This window comes from Azolla caroliniana, unplaced genomic scaffold (genome assembly GCF_043228905.1).
Source record: "Azolla caroliniana isolate FFs.n. ecotype wild unplaced genomic scaffold, voAzoCaro1.0.p SCAF_14, whole genome shotgun sequence".
In the NCBI taxonomy this organism is placed as follows: Eukaryota; Viridiplantae; Streptophyta; class Polypodiopsida; order Salviniales; family Salviniaceae; genus Azolla; species Azolla caroliniana.
This window is the reverse complement of record NW_028230449.1, coordinates 20,440,088-20,460,297: the sequence shown is the minus strand read 5'-3', so window position 1 is coordinate 20,460,297 and position 20,210 is coordinate 20,440,088. Positions and strand designations below refer to the sequence as shown.

The following is a 20,210-nucleotide window of genomic DNA, read 5'->3' as shown; positions in this document are numbered from 1 at the left end:
CTTCAAAATTTGGAATTGTCCTCTCAAATAAATAAAAGTAGAGTAAGGTGAAACATAGAACCCACTAATTGAGTCTCACATTCATATATTGAAAGTATATGCTCATGATTAGTTTTTAGAACTATTAAAGTTTTTGCTCGTGAAACGTCATCATAAATAGATTATAAGAAAAACATTACAATATTAGATTACAATTTAAGATAAAAAATTAGTAAATAAAACAACGACATAATTCTTTTGTGAGGAACCGTGCAACATTGCAATCTAAGTGAAAAAGTAAGTAAACAAAAGGGAAATAACTCATTGACAAGGCAACAAGATTGGCTTCACATAATTGTTATAGAACTAGCAAGCGAGTACATCCTGAAATATAATACGAACATTATCCTCATTCATGATATTTGAGACCGTAAAAACTCACTAGGACCATGTGAGTTAAACCCTAACAATTTATTTAACTTAAGAACTTAACTGGAAAGGCATTGCTTTTATAACATTAGAATATAACATCAAAGGGAAGAGAAATGGGTTTGATGTTGGCTCTATTACAATTTACATATATAAAAAAGGTACTTGGAATTTATTTTTAGTTTAAGATCATGCATACTTGATATGGTTTTTCAAATCACCATCCACAATCCAAGGGTAAAATACAATATTTGCCTTATGACAATGATGATTATAATAAATGTACTAGCTAGTGTTAAAATATGGGTACATGTATACAACACACTTGATTAATGTATTTAAGTTCATGCATACACACATCCGTATAATGGTGTAGAAGATTACATATGTTGTTAACATCTAATTTGGAAACTATTGAAGTATGTATTTTTTAAATTATAGATCTTGATGCATATCAATGTAGTACCTACCTCAATGAAGGGCACTTGAAAATTACGTTGAGAGTGCACAATGTAAGAAGAATCGACGAATGGGCAAGGGGAGGTGGGTTAGGAGGACATATCATCTCTTGAGGTGGCTCCCTAACAAAAATTCTCATGTTGACAACTCCATTTCTCGTAGAAAACATGTCGTTTATGTTGAGATCACTTGGTTTGCTACATTTTATAAAGCAATAAACTTCTATGATATGTCCTTCTTTGTGTATATAAAACACAAGTGATGCCCCAATAAAAAAAACTCACCTGATTGGTGGAAAAGGAGAACTTGAGGAATTGACTATTTTGACACACGAGAATTATACGAAGCTTGTCGCATAATGAAGCATTGGTCAAAATAACAACCATTTACCTAAAGGGCTTCATATTTGTATATATAAAAAATAATGTTTTCATCAATATATCAAAATATAGGAAGTTTTTAATCATGAAAACATTGCATACATGATATTTCCGATGTATATATCCATCCACCATCTATCTATCCATATGACTTCAAAATATAATGCAAAAATGACATACTGAGTAATGCAACTCAAATTAAACTTAAAGTCAAGATTGTCTTCTCTAAAACATTGACTTGCATGCCCCTTGACATTCCGATGAGGTACATCAATATCCGCATGAATCTATCTATTCTTACTTTCAATGTTAGAATGCAAAGGCAATGATGTTCAAGGAATGCCAGTTATCTTACTATTAAACTCTTTCCCATTAGAAAAAGTGATTTGCTTGGCCCTCACTCGACATTCTCAAGCACACATATCTATCTTAATCTATCTATACCTTCAATGTCATACATGTTAAAAGGGAGCCATGCTCTCGAGTAACATGCAATGTCGAATTACAAGTAAAAGCACAAGTGCTCTCTTCTAGGCATTGACTTGGGTGGTCCTCATAGCTAGAAATTCCCTACCAATGTGGACGGTCCATCTAATATCGTTCCAGTTTTGTAGTTTCAAGTCCAAGTCCTTCTCTCGCGCTCCCATATATGATATAATCGTAATTAGCTTACCCTACTGGTAAGTGCTTACAATTACTAGCACTATGTATATCTTAGGTTTGAAACCCAAAATTTTTCGCATCTCTATTATATGCTCCATACATATCTCTTAATTTACTCGATGCCACTGTGGACAGTAGGGGTTGAACCCATGACCTCCTGGTCTCCATTGGGCAACAAGACCCTCTCTCTCTCTCGCTCTCTCTCTCTTTTGGGGAACCCATCCCCCCCAAGTTTCCGACAACAAAAGAGGATTTGTTTTTTCCTTCAAACAAAGAGATTTATTTGTATGTAAAATGATGAGAAGTTTGTTATTGTTGTTGTAACTTGTGAGAGAGGGGTAGGAATAATCTCTCTCTCTCTCTCTCTCTCAATATGTATCAAATGATAAAAGGCTTTTTATTTCTATTTTATTTTCCTGCTTTTTATTTTTTGGTTCTTCCTTTTTGCTTCCTCTGCTCTCTGCTCTCTGCCCTGCTCTCTGCTCTCTGCTCTCTCTCTCTCTCTCCGTGTTATATCTGTCAGAGCCTTCTCCTTGCTGGAGCTTACAACTAAAACTCAGGTACTATTTTTTTTATGGGCTGAATTCCGTCTCTTTTGGGAGCTTATTTAATTCTCTGTCGGATGCATTGTTTTAATTATTTCTTCTTTTTTATTTCATATACATACATATATATATATATATATATATACATACATACATACACACACACACACACACACACACATATAAATATATATATAAGTAATAAAAAATAAGAATTAATTATAACTTCTTTTTTATTTCTTATGTAATTCTCTGTCGGATGCATTGTTTTAGTTATTTCTTCTTTTTTATTTCATATATATATATATATATAGAAATCTGGCTTTATCTTCATTCTGGATTGTTTCCTAAACCTTTATGTAAATTTCGTTGGAATGATTTTTATTTCTAGAAACATCTCTAAATTGGAGGTGTATGTATGTGTGTATTTGTATGCGAGGGTGCAAGGCTAAGCAACCTCATTGACTTTCTAAATGTAAACGGCTGGGCAAACTCGCGGATTTTATGTGACGCTAATAAGGATATAAGTAATAGATCAACGTTTCAAATTCTCCGCAATGTGTTTAGCTTCTCCTTTTTTGGGCCAGTATTACTTGCAATTATTTTATTGTTTGTGTCGCAGTGGGCGAGAGGGATGTGTTTAACATAATTCCCTAGTCATAGAAATAGCTGATTTTTTTAAGAAAACTGTGAAAAGCTTACTCAATTCCGTGACGAGTTGCCCCTTCCATTTTCAACTCTTGATAATTTCTTTAGGGGTTTCTAAGCGAAATAAATTACCCAAATTGAGCAAATTGTTGTGGAGAGAGAGAGAGAGAGAGAGGGAGGGGGGGGGGGGGGAAGGCAAAGAAGCTACCTAATCAGGGGTATAAATAAACTCTCATGAACAAAGTATAAAGCTTAGAAAAAGTGATTTTCCTCAAGAAAATATGGTCTCTTGCTTATGATGTTTATCCTATCCAAAGATGATGGTGATGAAACGCCTTTTATGTACTGTATTATATCTTCATTTTCTGTTTTTTGTTTTAATCTCCAGTTAAATGTTATTTCTAATACAGTTTTTCCTTATAGTTTTATGATATTTTCCTTTTCGGATTATACAAAATGGGGTCAATGCTCGGGAAACATCGTAAGAATGTTGGATTATCCAAGCTTGAGAAGAAAATGGTAAATGCTATGAAACAAAGAGGAGCTACGAGAAAGAGCTCATTAAAATCTTTCAACAGCATCATTATGAAGTTTGCGACAATAGATAAGACCTTTGAAGATGTGAGGGACACTTTTAGGAAGTTTGGTAATGATCTATTTCTATTTCCTTTTTATTGCATGGAATAATTGTTGTAGTATCACAAAAAAGAAGAAGAAACTAATTGCTTGTAGCTAAATATGTAATAAAAAAGGGAGGAAAAATAAGCATAAAAAGAAAAGGAAAAATATACATATGTAAAATTTAAGGTCTTGATTCTAAGGCAAGAAATCTCATCCGATGACGTTAACCAGCAAAACTAGCTCATATATTTCCAAGAAAAGTAATGCTTATAATAAAACACCAAAATATACTAGATAAAAGTTATGTGGAATTTTTATAGATTGATAACGTTAACCTTGACCATATTATCCTGTGGGATACTGAGATTTATATATAGCTCATTGATTTTCTACAGATACAAATGAGAATGGTACTCTTGAGCTAGATGAAGTTAAGAATTGTTTCAAAGAACTCCAGATTTTGTTTACGGATGAAGAAATTGAAGATTTATATGCTGAGAGTGATATGGATGCAAGTAGTGGCATCGATTTCAAGGAGTTCATTGTGCTGTTGGCACTTGTCTACCTTCTGGAGTCTTCTCATGACAATAGCAGTGTATGTTTCTGGAAATCAATTTCTCAAGAAATGGAAATATGCTGACAATGTTGGATATAATATAAATTTGTGAATATATATAGATATATATATATATATATATATATATCTATATATATCTATATATATCTATATATATATATCTATATATATCTATATCTATATCTATATATATATATATATGTATGTATACAGATAGATAGATATATATAGATAGATAGATAGATAGATAGATGCATGCATGTCTTTTTGTACTAGAATATTTGTTCAAACTGCTGCTAATTTTTAACTTCAGAAATGTCGGTTGGGGTTGGCACAATTAGAAGCGACCTTCGATAGAATAGTGGATGCTTTCTTATTCTTTGATAAAGATGGAGATGGTTATGTGAACAAAGAGGAGATTGTAGATGCTATTGGTCAAGCGTCACCAGGTTCACGAAATGCAAACACAATTGGCCTCCGACGATTTGGTGGGGAAAAAAGCCATCCCTCATGTTCCAAGTTTTGCTGACATTTTCTTTTTGTTTTTTTGTTCGAATGTTTTTGACAAAAATGAATTTTTGGGAAATAAAAAATAAATGTTATATATTCTGTTGCCGATGTTTTTGCAGAAGAGATGGATTGGGATAAGAATGGGCTGATAACATTCAAAGAGTTCTTGTTTGCCTTTACAAACTGGGTTGATATTAAGGATGAAATGGATGATCAAAGTGATTAAGACAATTGGAACATATTGTGGAGGTGAGCATAAATGATCATATATAAATTTATGTCTGTATTTATGTATGTATGTACACGCTATGCATACTATTGTGGAGGTAATATATATATATATATATATATATATATATATGTATGTATGTATGTATGTATGTATGTATGTATGTAATGTATGCATGTGTGTATGTATGTTCACATTATGCATACATACAATGATAAAAGCATTCATTTCCCTCTGAAAAGAAGATTTTATCATTCATAATTATCTAGTATAATGATAATCTATATTTTTAATCAAATCTATATATTAGTGTTCATATAATATCTAGTATTATGATATAGTCTATATTTTTAATCGAATTCATATATTGTATGTATGTCTAAATTTTAACTAAAACAAGCTTTTTCTCCACCATAAATAGAGATCTGCCATTTATAATATGATTTGGTCTTTACATGGTCATTTGCAGTTTTACTATGCAGATGAGTATTTCTGGTATTGGAAAACTCAGGGATATTTCTGGTAAATACCCATAAAATTAGTGGCATTTTGGGCTTCTTTTTCACATGGACGGTTTACCATTTTTTGGTGGATATATACCAACTGATTTATATGTACCCCTTTCTGTTTCAGACACTTCCCAGAAAACTAAGCCGGCTTCAGCAAATCAGTTGATTGAAGGGGGAAGGGTATTATAGTGTCACATGTTTTTCCCTGATTGGGATTGGGAAGCCTTTTTAAATATATTGATGTCTTGCCATCAGTTTGGTCATCGTAAGTCACGTTATATTGGAGTTAATAAATAAAAATCATACCATGTATCCACGATGTCCATAATCTGTATCCTATGTATGTCAAGTATTTGTTTTGTCTTTTTCTTTTTTAAATCTTAAAACTACCAGTTAATTATACATCATGATGGACATTGGTACTTTCGTACATATTCTTGAGGTGTTCATTACAGCAAGAAAAAACAAATGTAAGATATATCATTATTGGCTACTAATTTAGTTCTAATTTGATCTATAGATACCATGGGATCAAGATTTTCTTTTCCTTGTAATGTTACCTACAAAAGTTTATGGAAATAACATGGTATGCATACATGCATGCACACTATTGAAGACATGGGTGTTTGAATGAAGTTGAAACGTTTAGTTATTTCTTCTTCAAACTAATATTAGCATATTAAATGTCGAGCGCTTTTTTATCAGTGCGTGTAAGTTATAATCAAGAAGCATTGTAATGGTGTTCTTTTATGAATCTTTTATGAGGATATTTACCAAGTCCTGTACAAAATTTGAGTGAGGTATGGCACCCTAGATAAGACATTGGTGACATGCTAGAACTACTGAATGTAATAAATATATCACCAAATCCTCATTTATTTATTTATTTAGAAAGCTCACTTATAACTATCTCTCGCATTATCATTACGTTTCTTGATTGGTTTTCAAAAACTGATATAACTAGTTACTTTCAAAAATAAGAAGCTTCAAAATTGCAATACGTTGTATTATGATTTTGGTCTGTTTTATCATTTTTTTCACCTATCAAGACTCTACGTGAGAGAGTGAATTAAATTATACCTTATTATTCAAAAAAACATGAAATATAGTGTCAATTATATCAAAAGATTTTACTTACACTTCAACATTTTAGTTCTTACTTTCCCATAACAAAGGGCAATTAGAGAATAAGTTAGAATAAGCAGACATAAAGAAATGTATGAAAACACTTTATCCTTAATCAAGCATTATAGGCCATATTCAATTATAGAAACAATAGTAGAATCATTATGAGATACCAAGGAATAAGAGATAGATTAGAGGAACCATACATGTACATAATCTGTGAAAGCCTCAACTTCCCTTACCTACAATCATAGGTCTTACGTCTATTTAGTTGTATCAACACATGCGTTGACATATATTTTACTCATAATTTTTGAACAATGTTATTGTAAGCATGGTTATTAAATTTTCTCTTATTATTTAACGCAAAACCATGTAAACCATGTTGCAATACACACAATCACATGTTTTACCCTTTAGCCCCATTTCTTATTAACCGAAATATTGATGAATCATCATGGATTGATTGAGGTAGGAATGCAAGGGGTTGATGAAATCACCAATACTAAACTCGATACAAGACTAATATCTCCTTAGTGAGGATATTTAAGGGTCTTAACACTTTTGGCTTCTTTTTTTGGTTATAGGGCAAACCACTAGGGTTGTTCAATAGTTGTGTGTAACCTAGATCAAGTCAGCTTTGCATGGCTAGCCTTGTAACTCCTCTTTGTTTCATTGTGTCTAGTTGCCAAGTCTTGCCTTTTCACCATCATATGCTTTTGTTCTCATGCGGTAACAAACAAAGAGTTAGGGATGCGGATTGAGCTTGTGATCCTTGCCTTGTATTGTCAATGGTCTTACCCACTAGAAGATGGATTTACTTTTAGGGGTTTGTTCCCACCATTTCCAATTGGTTCATTTTTATTTGGTGTAAAACAACCCCAACATATCCCAAAGTTTTCAACTTTTCCTCTATTTATAGTACACAATCTGTTGATAGAGGGATATAATGCTAAAACTTGAAAACTTCAGGGGTATTTTGGTTTAAAATTTTCAAAATGATAGGATGTTTTGGTGTTGATTTTCCGTATAAGATCTATTCAACAATCATGCTAGGCTCCATTTTCTCTCTCTGAATTTCTATACTTTCAGCTTCAGCATGCATTCCAGCGGCTGCATATATGTTTCTCATGTATACATAAGCAGCACCACACATTCCATCCAATTCTAGCAATCTCTCAAAGGCCCACCTCCCATGTTCAACATTGACCCATTTGCAACAGGCACCAAGGAAAGCTATCCACACTGCAAGACAATCACAAGATGGCATCTTTTCAATCACAACCATGGCATTATCAAAGTAACCCGCACGGCTGAAAAGACCAACCATAGACGCATAGTGTTCTACACCTGGTATAAGACAATATATAGTGCTTATTCCCTCAAAGAGGATTTGCCCCTCTTTCACTAAACCTCCATGGTTGCATGCATTCAAAAGAGCAAGAAAAGTTGCTACATTTGGTATTATTCTTTGTTTGATCATTTCTTCGAATAGGGATAAAACCTTTTTGGGTTGACCTAGATGGGCATAGCCAGCCATGAGGGTAACCCATGATTCGAGATTCTGTACCGGAAGTTCGTCAAATACTTGCTGTGCTTTTCGAATGATACCACACTTTGCATACATTTCTACCAATGTCGCACCGAGAACAACATCATTTGCAACTAAGTTTTGCTTTGTTGACTTGTCATGTATCTCTTTCCCCATATCGAGATACCCGATGCTCCCACAAGCCTTCAGGATGCAAGTAAAAGTGAGAGCATCTGGAGAAATTTTCTCATTTAGCATTTGAGAAAAACACTTCAAAGCTTCATCTTCTAAGCCTTGTTGGACATATCCCACAATCAGTATGTTCCATGATACAATATCCCGAGCTGGTAAAAGCAAATTGAACACTTCACGTGCTTTTTGTAACATGTTACACTTTACATAGGTTTCCATCAATGCCGTGCAAAGTATCATATCTTTCTCCAATAACCCACCTTTGCTTACAAGAACATGCGTTTTTTTACCCATATCCAGATTTTGTATGCCACTGCAGGCTTTCAACACGCAGATGTAAGTGACTGAATCTGGTAAGATTCCATTTTCACACATCAGTCTAAAGCACTTCAATGCTTCATCATGTAGGTCATGTTGGGAATAACCACATATAAGTGCATTCCAAGATATATTGTCTCGCGCGGGAAGTGAATCGAATACATCTCGTGCCCTAACCATTGAGCCACATTTGGCATACATGTCCACTAAAGACGTGGTGAGAATTATATCTTTGTCTAGCAACCCTTGGTTCTTAACTTCATCATGTATCTCTTCTCCCATCTTCACACATCCTAAATGTCCACATGCTTTCAAAACACAAGTAAAAATCGCGGCATTAGGAGAAACACCCTCATCTTTCATATGATGAAAGGAGCTTATGGCTTCTTCATATAGTTCACATTGAACATAACCAGTGATCATAACACTCCAAGATATGGTGTTCCTTGTCGGGAGCTCGTTAAACAATCCTCGTGCTTTGCCAAGTGCACCACATTTGGCATACATATCTATCAAGGCCGTTCCAATCATGATGCACTTCTTAACTAAAAAGCCTTCCTTCTTGATCTCCGAATGTATGTATTCACCAAACTCAAGGCATTGTGTCCTTGCGCAAGCCTTCAAAAGGCACACGAAAGTGATCTTGTTTGGACGCAATTTCTCATCCCTTATCTTAACATAGCATTCCATAGCTTCTTGAATGAGTCCATTTTCGGCATATCCGGAAATAAGAGTATTCCATGACACTATATTTCTTCGCATTGGGGATTCATTGTCATCAAACGCTTCTCGAGCTTCTCTTAGAGAGCCACATCTTGTATACATGCTGAGAATAGCATTTCTCACACAGATATCCTTCAAGAAGTTCCTTCTGTGGAGTAGTATGTTAGCATGGATTCTTCTTGCTTCAGACAGATCCTTCTTTTTACCACAAGATTTGATCAGATCCAAGAGATCTTGGCGATGTAGAACACCCAATTCAGGATAACTTCCTTCACTACAACATATCATGACTCTTCCCAGATCATTTCTCACCATAGCTCCATGCTTCACTGCTTGCTTAGTATGACATGAACAGAAAACATAATTCCATGCTTCATTCCTTGCTCACAATTTCTTCATTCTTCCCACATCACATCTCAAAGTGTCATTGATGCTTCATATCTATGTGCTTCCTGGTGTTTCATTGCTGGTTGCCTTTGCCTTGGGTGTTTGTTTACACTCTGCCATGAAAACCATACAATTGAGAGAACCCAAGTTCAATCAATCCTTGCATATTTTTTACAACGGGAATTGGGATATACCCTTCCTCCAAGGATCTCTCGTATGGTTCCCAAGTTTTGGTTTACAATCTGGCATGAAAACCATACAATTGAGAGAACCCAAGTTCAATCAATCTCAATCCTTGCATATTTTTACAAGGGGAATCGGGATATACAATTCCCCCAACGATCTCTCGTATGGTTCCTAACTTTTGTTTACACTCTGGCATGAAAACCATACAATCGAGAGAACCCAAGTGCAATCAATCCTTGCATATTTTTACAAGGGGAATTGGGATATACCGTTCCTCCAACAATCTCTCGCATGGTTCGTAACTTTTGCATATCCTTATGAGACACAAGCATGCACACACACACACACATCGTGGTCCTTAACTTTTTGCATATCTTTACAAGTATACCCTTCTCTAGGAGCTGCGTATGGTTCTTGCCCATTTCTGGGTTTTATGATGATACCCCTCTTGGGTTCTTATATGATTCCTAGAATTTGCATGTTTGTTACAAGTAGACTCTCTGGTTCCTTTGGTTTTGCAAAATTGTTTTTACGAGGATGCCTCTCTTTCTTGCACTCTTATATGGCACTTCAGCTTTTGCATATTGTGATGAGGATGCCCCACTTGGCTTCTTCAAACACCACTACAATATCCCCTTGTCCCTTGTGTTTGTTTTCTAATGACCCCCTCCCATTTTAATTAGGTCTTACTTTTTGCCTAATAATAGTATGAAATGCACATAAGAGATCAAAACCAGTCTACTTAGCTTCTTACTTCTTAATCAATTTATAGTTGATACAACAGAACCCATTTGGGTTGGCTTGGCTAAAAAGGGTGTGCTAAAAGGGTGGGTCAACTTGGGTACGTGCATCCTAAAAAGGGTGAGCTAAAAGGGTGTCACAAAGGAACACATGCACACCACAATAGTAATTAGTTTTCGAGTAAAAAAGACCAATTAAATATGTAGGTCTACTAGTTGTTGCCTTTGGTTAGCGCTTGATAGGTTGATTTTTTCGTTTGATGGCCCTCCGTAGTAATGAATCGATTGATTGATTTGTTCATTTGACTAGGTGGATTGATTTGTTTGAAATCATGCAAAGTAGTAAATAAATTAGGGTCGATGATTGCGAACTAACATGTAAGAAATAAATCAACATCTGAAATTTCCAAGGAGGGGCAAACTTGACCTCTAAAATGATTTGTTATGAGAACCCACATATTAAGCGTAAACCAAGCATTATTTATTGTATTACAAATACACAAAGAGAAATGAATATATGCTATAAAAGGTAGCTACCCCAATTCCTTTTATAAATAGACAAAAACACAGACTTAGAGATAGACGAGGAGACAATGAAAGAAAAGATGCAGTGAATCACAAGTTCCGCTTTCTAAAACGTATGTAACTTATCGGAATGAGGCGGACTCTAGATTTAAGGTTTATGATAAGTTTTAAGAGTAGGAGCAGGCAAGAAGAAGTCATGATCTATATATACACGGATCGAATCAACGTGTGTGGAATGACCACATAGAGTGAGTGAAACATAAGACATTGGACAATACATTATACATTGATAGGCAAATACCATTGACTCATTATGTATATTCACTAGGGGCATCTTTGTAAATTTAGAAAATCTGATGGTATTCTGGTTTTCTCAGACATGGCGATGGACAGTGGACTCACTCCCCTGCCTCTACTGACATGGCCTCACAGTATCTACGTATACATATAACTCTGTATTGATTTGATTTTGCTTCTCTCCTTTACGAGAAGCTCTTTCATGGGTCTTCATCCTCATCCTCATCCTCATCCTCTTCATTCTTCTCTTTCTCTGAAGAAAAGGCCTAGCTTTAGCTTCGTGGATTCTTCAGAAAACCTACAAGACACCATAATCAGACTCGAAAGAAAGGAAATACAAGCAGATGTAAATACCTACGCGTCTCTCCTTCGATTTTCTGCACGAACCCAAGACATAGCTTTAGCTAAGCGTCTTCACAGACTCATACAAGAGGCTAATTATGGTGATAATCAGTACTTAGGTAGCCTTTTACTCAACATGTATGTCAGTTGTGAAACCATAGCCAAGACAGAGTCTTTCTTTGAAGAAATGAGGTGTCCTAATGCTCATTCTTGGAGCTTAATGATAAAAGCTTATGCATCATCATCATTCGATGATGAAAATGGGAAGGCTAGGTCCTGGTTTTTCTTTGACAAAATGATATGTGAAGGTATAATGCCAAAGAAAGTTACTTTTGCTTACGCTCTTTCAACATGTTCTGATCCTAGAGATATTGCTAAGGGCAAGCAACTCCATGCATTGATCCTTCACAATGGGTTTGGGACTTGTTTTAGAATAGCAACCTGTCTCGTCACAATGTATGCTAAATGTGGAAACATTTCTGAATCTAGTGGTGTGTTTGAAAGTATGGTTGAGAGAGATTTAATATGTTGGAATGCATTGATTTCATCCTATGGCCAACATGGATATGAACATGAGGCGTTGCAAGTGTTTTATAGAATGCAGTGGGAAGAAGAAACACAGAATCCAAATAGATCTACATTTGTGAGTATTCTCGACGCTTGTGCTAGCATCACATCACTTAGCAATGGGAAGTTGATCCATCACTATGTTGTCTCTTCTGGTTTAGAGCTCGATATTGTAATCTCAACTGCAGTGTCCAACATGTATGGTAAGTGTGGGGATCTGGTAGATTCTCTTCACGTGTTCTATAGAACGCCAGAGAGAGATGTAATCTTATGGAATTCTATGGTTGCGGTGCTCATTCAACACGAGTGTTATGATGATGCTTTGCATTGCACTACCCAGATGCAAAAAGAAGGCTTGATGGCTAATCAAGCTACTATTGTCAGTATTCTTGATGCTTGTACGAACCTCAAATTGGGCAAAAGAATCCATTCTTTCTCTATTTCACTCAATTTGGAAGTAGGCGTTGAGGTCGGAAGTGCTCTAGTGAATATGTATGGTAAGTGTAGTGATGTTCAAGAAGCCGAAAAGGTATTCGTCCAGTTGCATAAAAGAGATGTTCTTGCTTGGACGGCAATGATCGCAGTATATGCACAAAATGGTCGATATAAAATGGCTCTTCAACTATTCGAATTAATGCAAAAAGAACGAGTGATTCCAGATAGGGTCTCTTTTCTAAGCATTTTGCCTGCATATGCAAGCCAAGCAGCTATCAACGAGGGTCAACATATGCATACAATTTTATGCAACATTGGGCTGGAGCTTGATCCTGAGATTGCTAATGCTTTGATTACTATGTATGGAAAATGTGGTAGCCTAGAGAGTGCACATGATGTGTTTGAGAAGATGCAAGATAGGGATGTTGTCTCATGGAATGCTATAATTGCGGCATATGCACAACATGGAAATGGGAAGAAAGTACTCTGGTTATATGATCAAATGAGAACATGTGTGAGGCCCGATTGTGTTACGTACATAAGCATTTTCTTGGCTTGTAGTCATTCGGGTTTGTTAGAGGAAGGGCGCCGTTGCTTAGCCTCTATGACTAGAGAGAATGGTATTGAACTAACTCCGCAACATTATAATTGCTTGATCGATCTTCTTGCAAGGGCAGGGCGACTAGATGAGGCTGAAAATATGCTAAAGAGCTTGGGATTTGAGCCTACCTATGCACAATGGGTGAGTTTGCTTGGAGCATGTAGGAACCAATCTGATGTGGAGCGTGGGGAAAGAGCAGCAACTCATGCACTCACACTCGACCCAACTAATAGGTCGCCAAGTTTAATGCTTTCACACATCTATGCTCAAGCTGGAAAGGATAGTGACCTGGAAATGTTGTCGACCATGCAAGCAAGTTGAGACCATACAACACACCCTAAAACACCAGGATATATGGTATATACCTCCAATCGCTCAGTCATTCAGTTTGTTAGAGGAAGGGTATGGTCACGTAGCCGCTATGACTAGGGAGCCTAGTATTGAACAAACTCACCATTATAATTGTTTGACCTTTTCATAAGGGCATAAAGATGAAAATATCCCAAAAAACTTGGCATGCAAGCTTACCTATGCACAATGGGTGTGTTTCCTTGGAGCTTTTAAGAACCAATTGGATGTGGACATGGGAACCAGCAGCAGCTAATGCGTTCACACTTGACCCAAGCAATAGGTTGCTGAATTGAATGCATTCACACATTTATACTTGAGCTGACAAAGATAATGACCCAAAAATATCACTGAGTAGATAAGCAAGTGTGACCTTACATTATGCATCCTAAAACCTAGGAAAATATGGTATACACCCCGCCCTATATTGCATAAATATGCCTAAGGATGCTGAAAAGTATACTCCTTTGGATATAAAAACCACAATTGTTATCAGCTTCAAACATAAGAGAATTGCAATGTCAATATCAAGAAAATGAAAAAAGAAGAGGACATAAGAATGCAAAACCAAGGGTTATGTCTGTATGATTATGTATATATGCATGATGTGAATACATACTTCATTGAGATTCAGATGGCAGAAAATGCTATTTTGATGTCAGCATGGATTGAGTGTCTCACTTAACACAAAGGACATGAACAACCTAGCACAATTCAACAAACTTAGAAGAGTAGGCAAACAACAAACTTTTATTCTCGAGTACGAGTACAATGAAAAGTCAAACTCTCACTCTCTAGTATTAAGAATGAGTAAAGCAAGGAATCAAAATCCACTTACTTAATCACAAGGCTTTTTCTACTACACACATGATACAGCTTATTATGATCGGTATAACTCACAACCACCACAAAGACCATTGACAACAACTATAAGTGTTGATGATGGCAACAGAAGAAGTAATGTCCAATATGGCTCACGAGTCCTAACACAACCACAATGATTTGCAAAGCTCCATAACATCTAGCAACAAAAGCACAAGGAGCATTAACCATGAATAGCAATGACGATGACGGCCAAGATAGTGGTGAATGATGGTTGGAGTGGCAAAGGCGACACCTAGGCAATGCTTGTAACCCCTTGACAAAGAAAAGATCAGAATCTTGTGGGAAAGGGAGAGAGATAAGACAAAGAGGATCTTATGAATTTATAGGAATAAATCCTTGCAGGATGGATGGAACTAGAGCTACATTATCGGCATACTGATATTATTCGAGAATCAGGAATTGTCAGATGGAACATCACTATTTGATGGCAAAACCTTTGGGTCAAATGGACAAATAGGGATCAATGCAAAATATGGTGGAGATCTCAAAAATGGACAAAGGAGGTTAATGATGGGAAGAGCGTGTTGTTGTAGGTATGAAACCAAAATCTATAGATTTCCCTAATAGCTATGAAACCCTTGGGAAACAATTCCGTAATGTAGATGTTGTCAAATTGCAAATGGGCTATATGCACAAGATGCTTATGGTTTGTCCAGACTGAAATAATGATCTTGTAAATCAGATTTCGTAAAGAGGTCATCTTGTGAAATATTTTTGAAGCTTTTCACTCTTATTCAAACAGATTTAGACCAGTGCTCAAGCAAGCATTGAAATAACATGCTGGATGTGTTTGATGTAATAATGGCAACAATTGGAGAAGGATTACTAGCACTCAGTGTAAGCATTCTCTTCAATGTAGCACTGTTTGCAGAAAATGCTGAGATGATTTGCTATCATGTTGAGCATCCAATGACACCAGAGATTGCAAATATTATCCAGAGATGAATCTCATGAAATGTGCCATGCATAATTATGATCCTAAAACAAAGCCATATTTTTTTCAATGGGAAAGAAACATCGAAGACTGGATAGAAATAGCACATCATACAACTCCATTTGTACAATTCTGTAATCTACAATCCATAATGTAAAAAGCTAGTAGTATACTTTCAGATGTAGCATTAAAGCTTCCCCAATACACACGCTTCTTTCTCTAGCCACTAGTGGTTGTTAGACTAGCGGGCTGGCTAAGCTTCACAAGGAGATCTATAGGAGAATATGATTCCACAATTGGAATTGAAGTGAGTCTCTAGAGTGTGAGAATGAATGAAGTTCCGTAGGAAATGATTGAAATCTCGACATTCAGTTTCGATCATGTATTTGTGATTAGGGCATGGAAATTTTACTTCAATGGAAAGATACATTTGTCCTTGTATATATGTCTATCACATGGCGAGGCCATCACTTAATAGCAGGCCATCGTGTTATGCTTACTTAGGGTTACCTTTGGAACATACCATTGAGTATGGTATGTGTCATAAAAGACGAGATGATGACGGCACGATGGCACTTAAGAAAGATTGTAAATGTTTCGATATGTATTTCATTGGTGTTTTTTGTGAAAGTAAACATTGTCCTGCTATCAATAAGGCTTTGTTGGGATGGAAGGCTCTTAGATCTTGTAGATCCTTACTTTTTAACTACAAGGGGATTCGTTTCGTTTCAAGTTTTTGGACTTAAAGAGAGAAAGCTAGAAAAGAATCTCTGCACTCTATCAATCGCATCATTCATTCAGTGAAAGAGAGAGTTTTTTGTTGTTGTTGTTGTTTGCTTCTTTCTCTGTATACCCACCCGGCCATGGATATGTCCTGTCTTGAAAGGCTCGCACCTTATCCCTGCAGAAGCTCCTTCGCCCCTTCCTCAAGAGGGTGGATATGGTGGGGGAGACAGAATCATCATCATCATCATCATCATCATCATCATTCTGCTGCTGCTGATGTCTTCCTCCCCCAATTCTACGTGTCGCCATCGCCCAATTCGATCCGTTGTTGCATCCGCATGAGCTGCACGGCGCTAACTCAGCTCACTGCAACTGAACCTTCGCCTGAGCTCACACATGTGGAAGCCTTCGCCCCCGCCACCGTTGCCAATCTCGGCCCTGCTTTCGACATCCTGGGATGCGCTGTTGATGGGCTTGGCGACTGTGTATCTGCCCAGATTTGCGAGCGCACACCCCCTGGTACTATCTCTATCTCTAGCATTCTAGGAGATGGTGGGAAACTGAGCTTGCACGCCGACAAGAATTGTGTCGGCATAGCTGGTAAGGCCACCTTAGAGCTTCTGGGTGTGAGATCTGTTGGTGTCTCTTTGAGCCTCCGCAAAGGCCTCCCCCTCGGAAGCGGTCTCGGTTCGAGTGCCGCCAGTGCAGCTGCATCTGCTGTGGCCATAAATGCTCTCTTTGGAAGTCCATTATCCAAAGACCAACTTGTTCTCGCCGGCCTGGCATCAGAGGCATCTGTAAGCGGCTATCATGCTGATAATATAGCGCCATCCATTCTGGGAGGATTTATCCTCATAAATTCATATGATCCTCTCCGTCTTGTGTCTCTCCCTTTCCCTCCACATTCTGATCTTTTCTTTGTTTTGGTTAGTCCTGACTTTGAGGCGCCCACCAAGGAGATGAGAGCTGTCCTTCCCTCGCACATATCCATGGGTGAACACATCTTTAATTGCGGTCAAGCGGCCACTCTCGTCACTGCCATATTGAATGGTGACATAGCTTTGCTTGGGAAGTCACTCTCTTCTGACACATTGGTCGAACCCAGGAGAAGCCCCCTCATTCCTGGAATGGCTCAGGTTAAACAAGCTGCTCTGGATGCAGGTTCCTTTGGATGCACCATAAGTGGGGCTGGACCCACTGCAGTTGCTATCACGGATTCTCGAGAAAAAGGGTTGATTATCGCGGAGGCCATGGTTGCAAGTTTCCTGGAGCATGGGAAGCTAAATGCCACAGCACATGTGCAAAGATTAGACAGGATTGGAGCAAGAACTCTATGAGTGAATATTTACCAATGCTCATATACAATGAGGCCACCATGACCTCTATGAATAAATGTTTACCAACACTCAGATACAGGGAGGCTACCATGGTGTAATTTAGTAGCTATAAATTTTGAGGCAAGATGGCTTTGTAACAAACAATGTTTTATGAGAAGTTTACCTTAGTTCAATGTTGCTACGTCTCCTATTATTTTATTGCAAACATGTCACTATAGTTAAGTTAGAGTGTGATGTATTTTGATTCTAAATCATTGCAACATTTGCTTTTATAAAATCAGAGTAATCTCCATGCTTGCATTTGTGCAAGTTATAGAAGTAAATTAGAGAATGAGACAGACAACAAAAGACTTTTGATATAAATGAAAAATCGAATACACGATGTTCTGATTTAGAGTCTACAATTGAGAGTGGCTGATGAGAAGAAAAGTCGCCAATATTGAGGATGACCAGTGGTTGGGACAACATCCACTAGCTAATGTCCTACAATTCTCTTGCATCTAGCAAGACAATGCCACCTGGTTTGTACGAGAAATATACCACCTCAAATAATGTCTATCAGATGCAGAGGCGCTGTGAAAATCTGATGAAGGAAACCAACATGGTCGTTTCTCATATAAATGAGTTTGATGCCACTGTTCAACAACTCATTGTCGAAGATCAGACTTGATATGGAGTTTCAAGTCGTCAGGCTCATGTATTCATTGCCAGGCTCATGGGACACCTTCAACACAAGTGAACCGGGAATGTGGGCTAGGAACTTTTTTGCCTAGTTCCTCCTGAGGTTTTCTGTTAAGTTTTGTTGGAATGTGGCCTAGCAAATGTCAGGTTTTCATCTTAGTTCTTTTGTTCCTGTAAAAAGTGGATATTTTTACAATGGACGCATAGTAGGTATGTTGTGTAGTTTATGGAACAACCTGTCCAAAATGATTTGTTGCTATGGAGGCGAGTTGGAACCTCCTTGCTATATGATGATTTTCAGTTTGTCTTATATTTAGTAAGGTTAGTTTACACGTATCTACATGTATTAGTTCTACTGAGCTACTGTATATTCAGCAATTATCTGGTAAATTCATCCCTGTTTTCTCTCTTTCGGTATTTGACCAATTGCATTTGGGGAAATAACGAAAACTGAAGGGCGTTTGTGGAAATAAAGAAAATTCAGGGGTATTTCAGAGTTTCCCCAAGCTTAATGTAGCTTGAAATGCCAAAGTTCCAACTTATTGTATCCTTCAGAGTTGACTGAGACATGTGGAGCAAGGTTTGCCTCTGTTCCTGACGTTATGTCAATTGTTGGAACAGTTGGTGTCCTGTTACCGAATGTTGTAGTATGCCTTCAGTCAGTTCCTGAATTGTGATATGACTCTCTTTTCAGAAACTGTCCATGGGGAAGTTTGTATTAAAGGATTCATCTTTGTAGAGGTAAAATCTGTATTTGTTGGCTACCAAAAACGCTAATGATCTGACTGGGTGAATAATGCCATCTATTTCCTGCAAGTTCAAAGTATGTGGGTCGCATGCTTACTTAAAAGATGGCAACCAGATGGTGCATTGAAGCTGATTGACAGACAGAAAAACATATTCAAACTTTCATAAGGAGAATATGTGGCAGTTGAAAGCCTTGAAAACATCTGCAGTTCTTGTTCATTTGTTGAGCCGGTATGTGACCATTTCCCAATGTATCAGCCATGAAGGAAATATGAGTTGCATGATAAGTCATCAAATATTTTGTAGACAAAAATGACATCCAGGTACAGTGCAGGCACAGGATGCTGTCAAGCAGGATAGACATACAGCATAATGAAGGCCACACAAATGGATGATATCAGATTATAACAAATATTAGGAATGCTGTATTCTTGCTACCATTTCTCCTGCTAGAAAATGTGATGGAAGTCAAAGTATGATGATGAAATGTGTTTTTTAAATGCACTGGGTTTCTTAAGGATAACTCAGTTTGGAAGAATAGTAGATATGTTGTTGTGCAAGGGGAAGAGTGCCTGGTCTTAGAAACTATGACAAATTTTATATTGAATGTATATATTTAGTCAAATGCGAAATTTAAAGATAGTTCTTATGGTAGTTTCTCATGTCAATGAGTTACTAGTACCACCCTTCAACAATTCCAACTATCTTGCAACATTTTTTTGTTACATGCATGTAATGGTTACACTTTGATAAGACTCCTACTTATCTAGCAACACTTTTTGTTGAAAAGGCTACATTTAAATAGAAATAGAAGTAGATGTGACTAAAGAGTCTTGCCATTGATGCATTTAAGTTTCTCAAGTTAGATATATTGTTTTTTTTTTGTCTTTGGAAGATCTTTTATTTTTTTCAAAAAAAAAAACTCCTTCCATTAGTTATAAAATTTTACAAATGAGATGATTATGTACAAATCCCTGTAGGGACGCGATAGTTCCATCTTATGTGGATGCCCACTGACTCAAGATAGGGAGAGG

General features: G+C 37.0%; 4 protein-coding genes across 6 annotated transcripts; 3 read left to right on the top strand and 1 right to left on the bottom strand.

Moving 5' to 3' along the window:
- The first annotated feature begins 2,352 nt into the window (after positions 1-2,352).
- LOC147855850 (putative calcium-binding protein CML21) lies at positions 2,353-6,072 on the top strand. 3 transcript variants are annotated; one of them, XR_015530799.1, is made up of 7 exons: positions 2,364-2,470; positions 3,514-3,749; positions 4,120-4,319; positions 4,615-4,789; positions 4,931-5,060; positions 5,510-5,562; positions 5,674-6,072. XR_015530799.1 is itself a non-coding variant. In XM_087330230.1 (6 exons), exons 2-5 carry the CDS (start codon positions 3,560-3,562, stop codon positions 5,035-5,037), a joined length of 672 nt encoding a protein of 223 aa, XP_087186356.1. In that variant the 5' UTR covers positions 2,353-2,470; positions 3,527-3,559; the 3' UTR covers positions 5,038-5,060; positions 5,510-6,072. The 3 variants fall into 3 exon arrangements, 2 of the variants coding, with proteins under 2 accessions (XP_087186356.1, XP_087186355.1); XM_087330230.1 differs by having other exon boundaries at positions 2,353-2,470; positions 3,527-3,749; positions 5,510-6,072; XM_087330229.1 differs by having other exon boundaries at positions 2,365-2,470; positions 5,510-6,072.
- A 1,025-nt stretch (positions 6,073-7,097) lies between these two features.
- On the bottom strand, positions 7,098-10,052 carry LOC147855849 (pentatricopeptide repeat-containing protein At1g06140, mitochondrial-like). The gene has a single exon (XM_087330228.1). The coding sequence runs from the start codon at positions 9,751-9,753 to the stop codon at positions 7,711-7,713; it is 2,043 nt and encodes a 680-aa protein (XP_087186354.1). The 5' UTR covers positions 9,754-10,052; the 3' UTR covers positions 7,098-7,710.
- A 1,675-nt stretch (positions 10,053-11,727) lies between these two features.
- Positions 11,728-14,732, top strand: LOC147855848 (pentatricopeptide repeat-containing protein At1g11290, chloroplastic-like). The gene has a single exon (XM_087330224.1). The coding sequence runs from the start codon at positions 11,776-11,778 to the stop codon at positions 13,837-13,839; it is 2,064 nt and encodes a 687-aa protein (XP_087186350.1). The 5' UTR covers positions 11,728-11,775; the 3' UTR covers positions 13,840-14,732.
- A 1,780-nt stretch (positions 14,733-16,512) lies between these two features.
- HSK (homoserine kinase) lies at positions 16,513-17,927 on the top strand. The gene has a single exon (XM_087330665.1). It carries the CDS (start codon positions 16,549-16,551, stop codon positions 17,746-17,748), a length of 1,200 nt encoding a protein of 399 aa, XP_087186791.1. The 5' UTR covers positions 16,513-16,548; the 3' UTR covers positions 17,749-17,927.
- The last annotated feature ends 2,283 nt before the right edge of the window (positions 17,928-20,210 follow it).

What these genes read in the sequence shown, in the direction of transcription:
- LOC147855850 (XM_087330230.1), top strand. Translation starts at nt 3,560, where the DNA reads ATGGGGTCAATGCTCGGGAAACATCGTAAGAATGTTGGATTATCCAAG. An exon ending in GGACACTTTTAGGAAGTTTG is followed by an intron (nt 3,750 to 4,119) that starts GTAATGATCTAT and finishes GATTTTCTACAG; the next exon opens with ATACAAATGAGAATGGTACT. An exon ending in AATTGGCCTCCGACGATTTG is followed by an intron (nt 4,790 to 4,930) that starts GTGGGGAAAAAA and finishes ATGTTTTTGCAG; the next exon opens with AAGAGATGGATTGGGATAAG.
- HSK (XM_087330665.1), top strand. Translation starts at nt 16,549, where the DNA reads ATGGATATGTCCTGTCTTGAAAGGCTCGCACCTTATCCCTGCAGAAGC.
- LOC147855848 (XM_087330224.1), top strand. Translation starts at nt 11,776, where the DNA reads ATGGGTCTTCATCCTCATCCTCATCCTCATCCTCTTCATTCTTCTCTT.
- LOC147855849 (XM_087330228.1), bottom strand. Translation starts at nt 9,753, where the DNA reads ATGGTGAGAAATGATCTGGGAAGAGTCATGATATGTTGTAGTGAAGGA.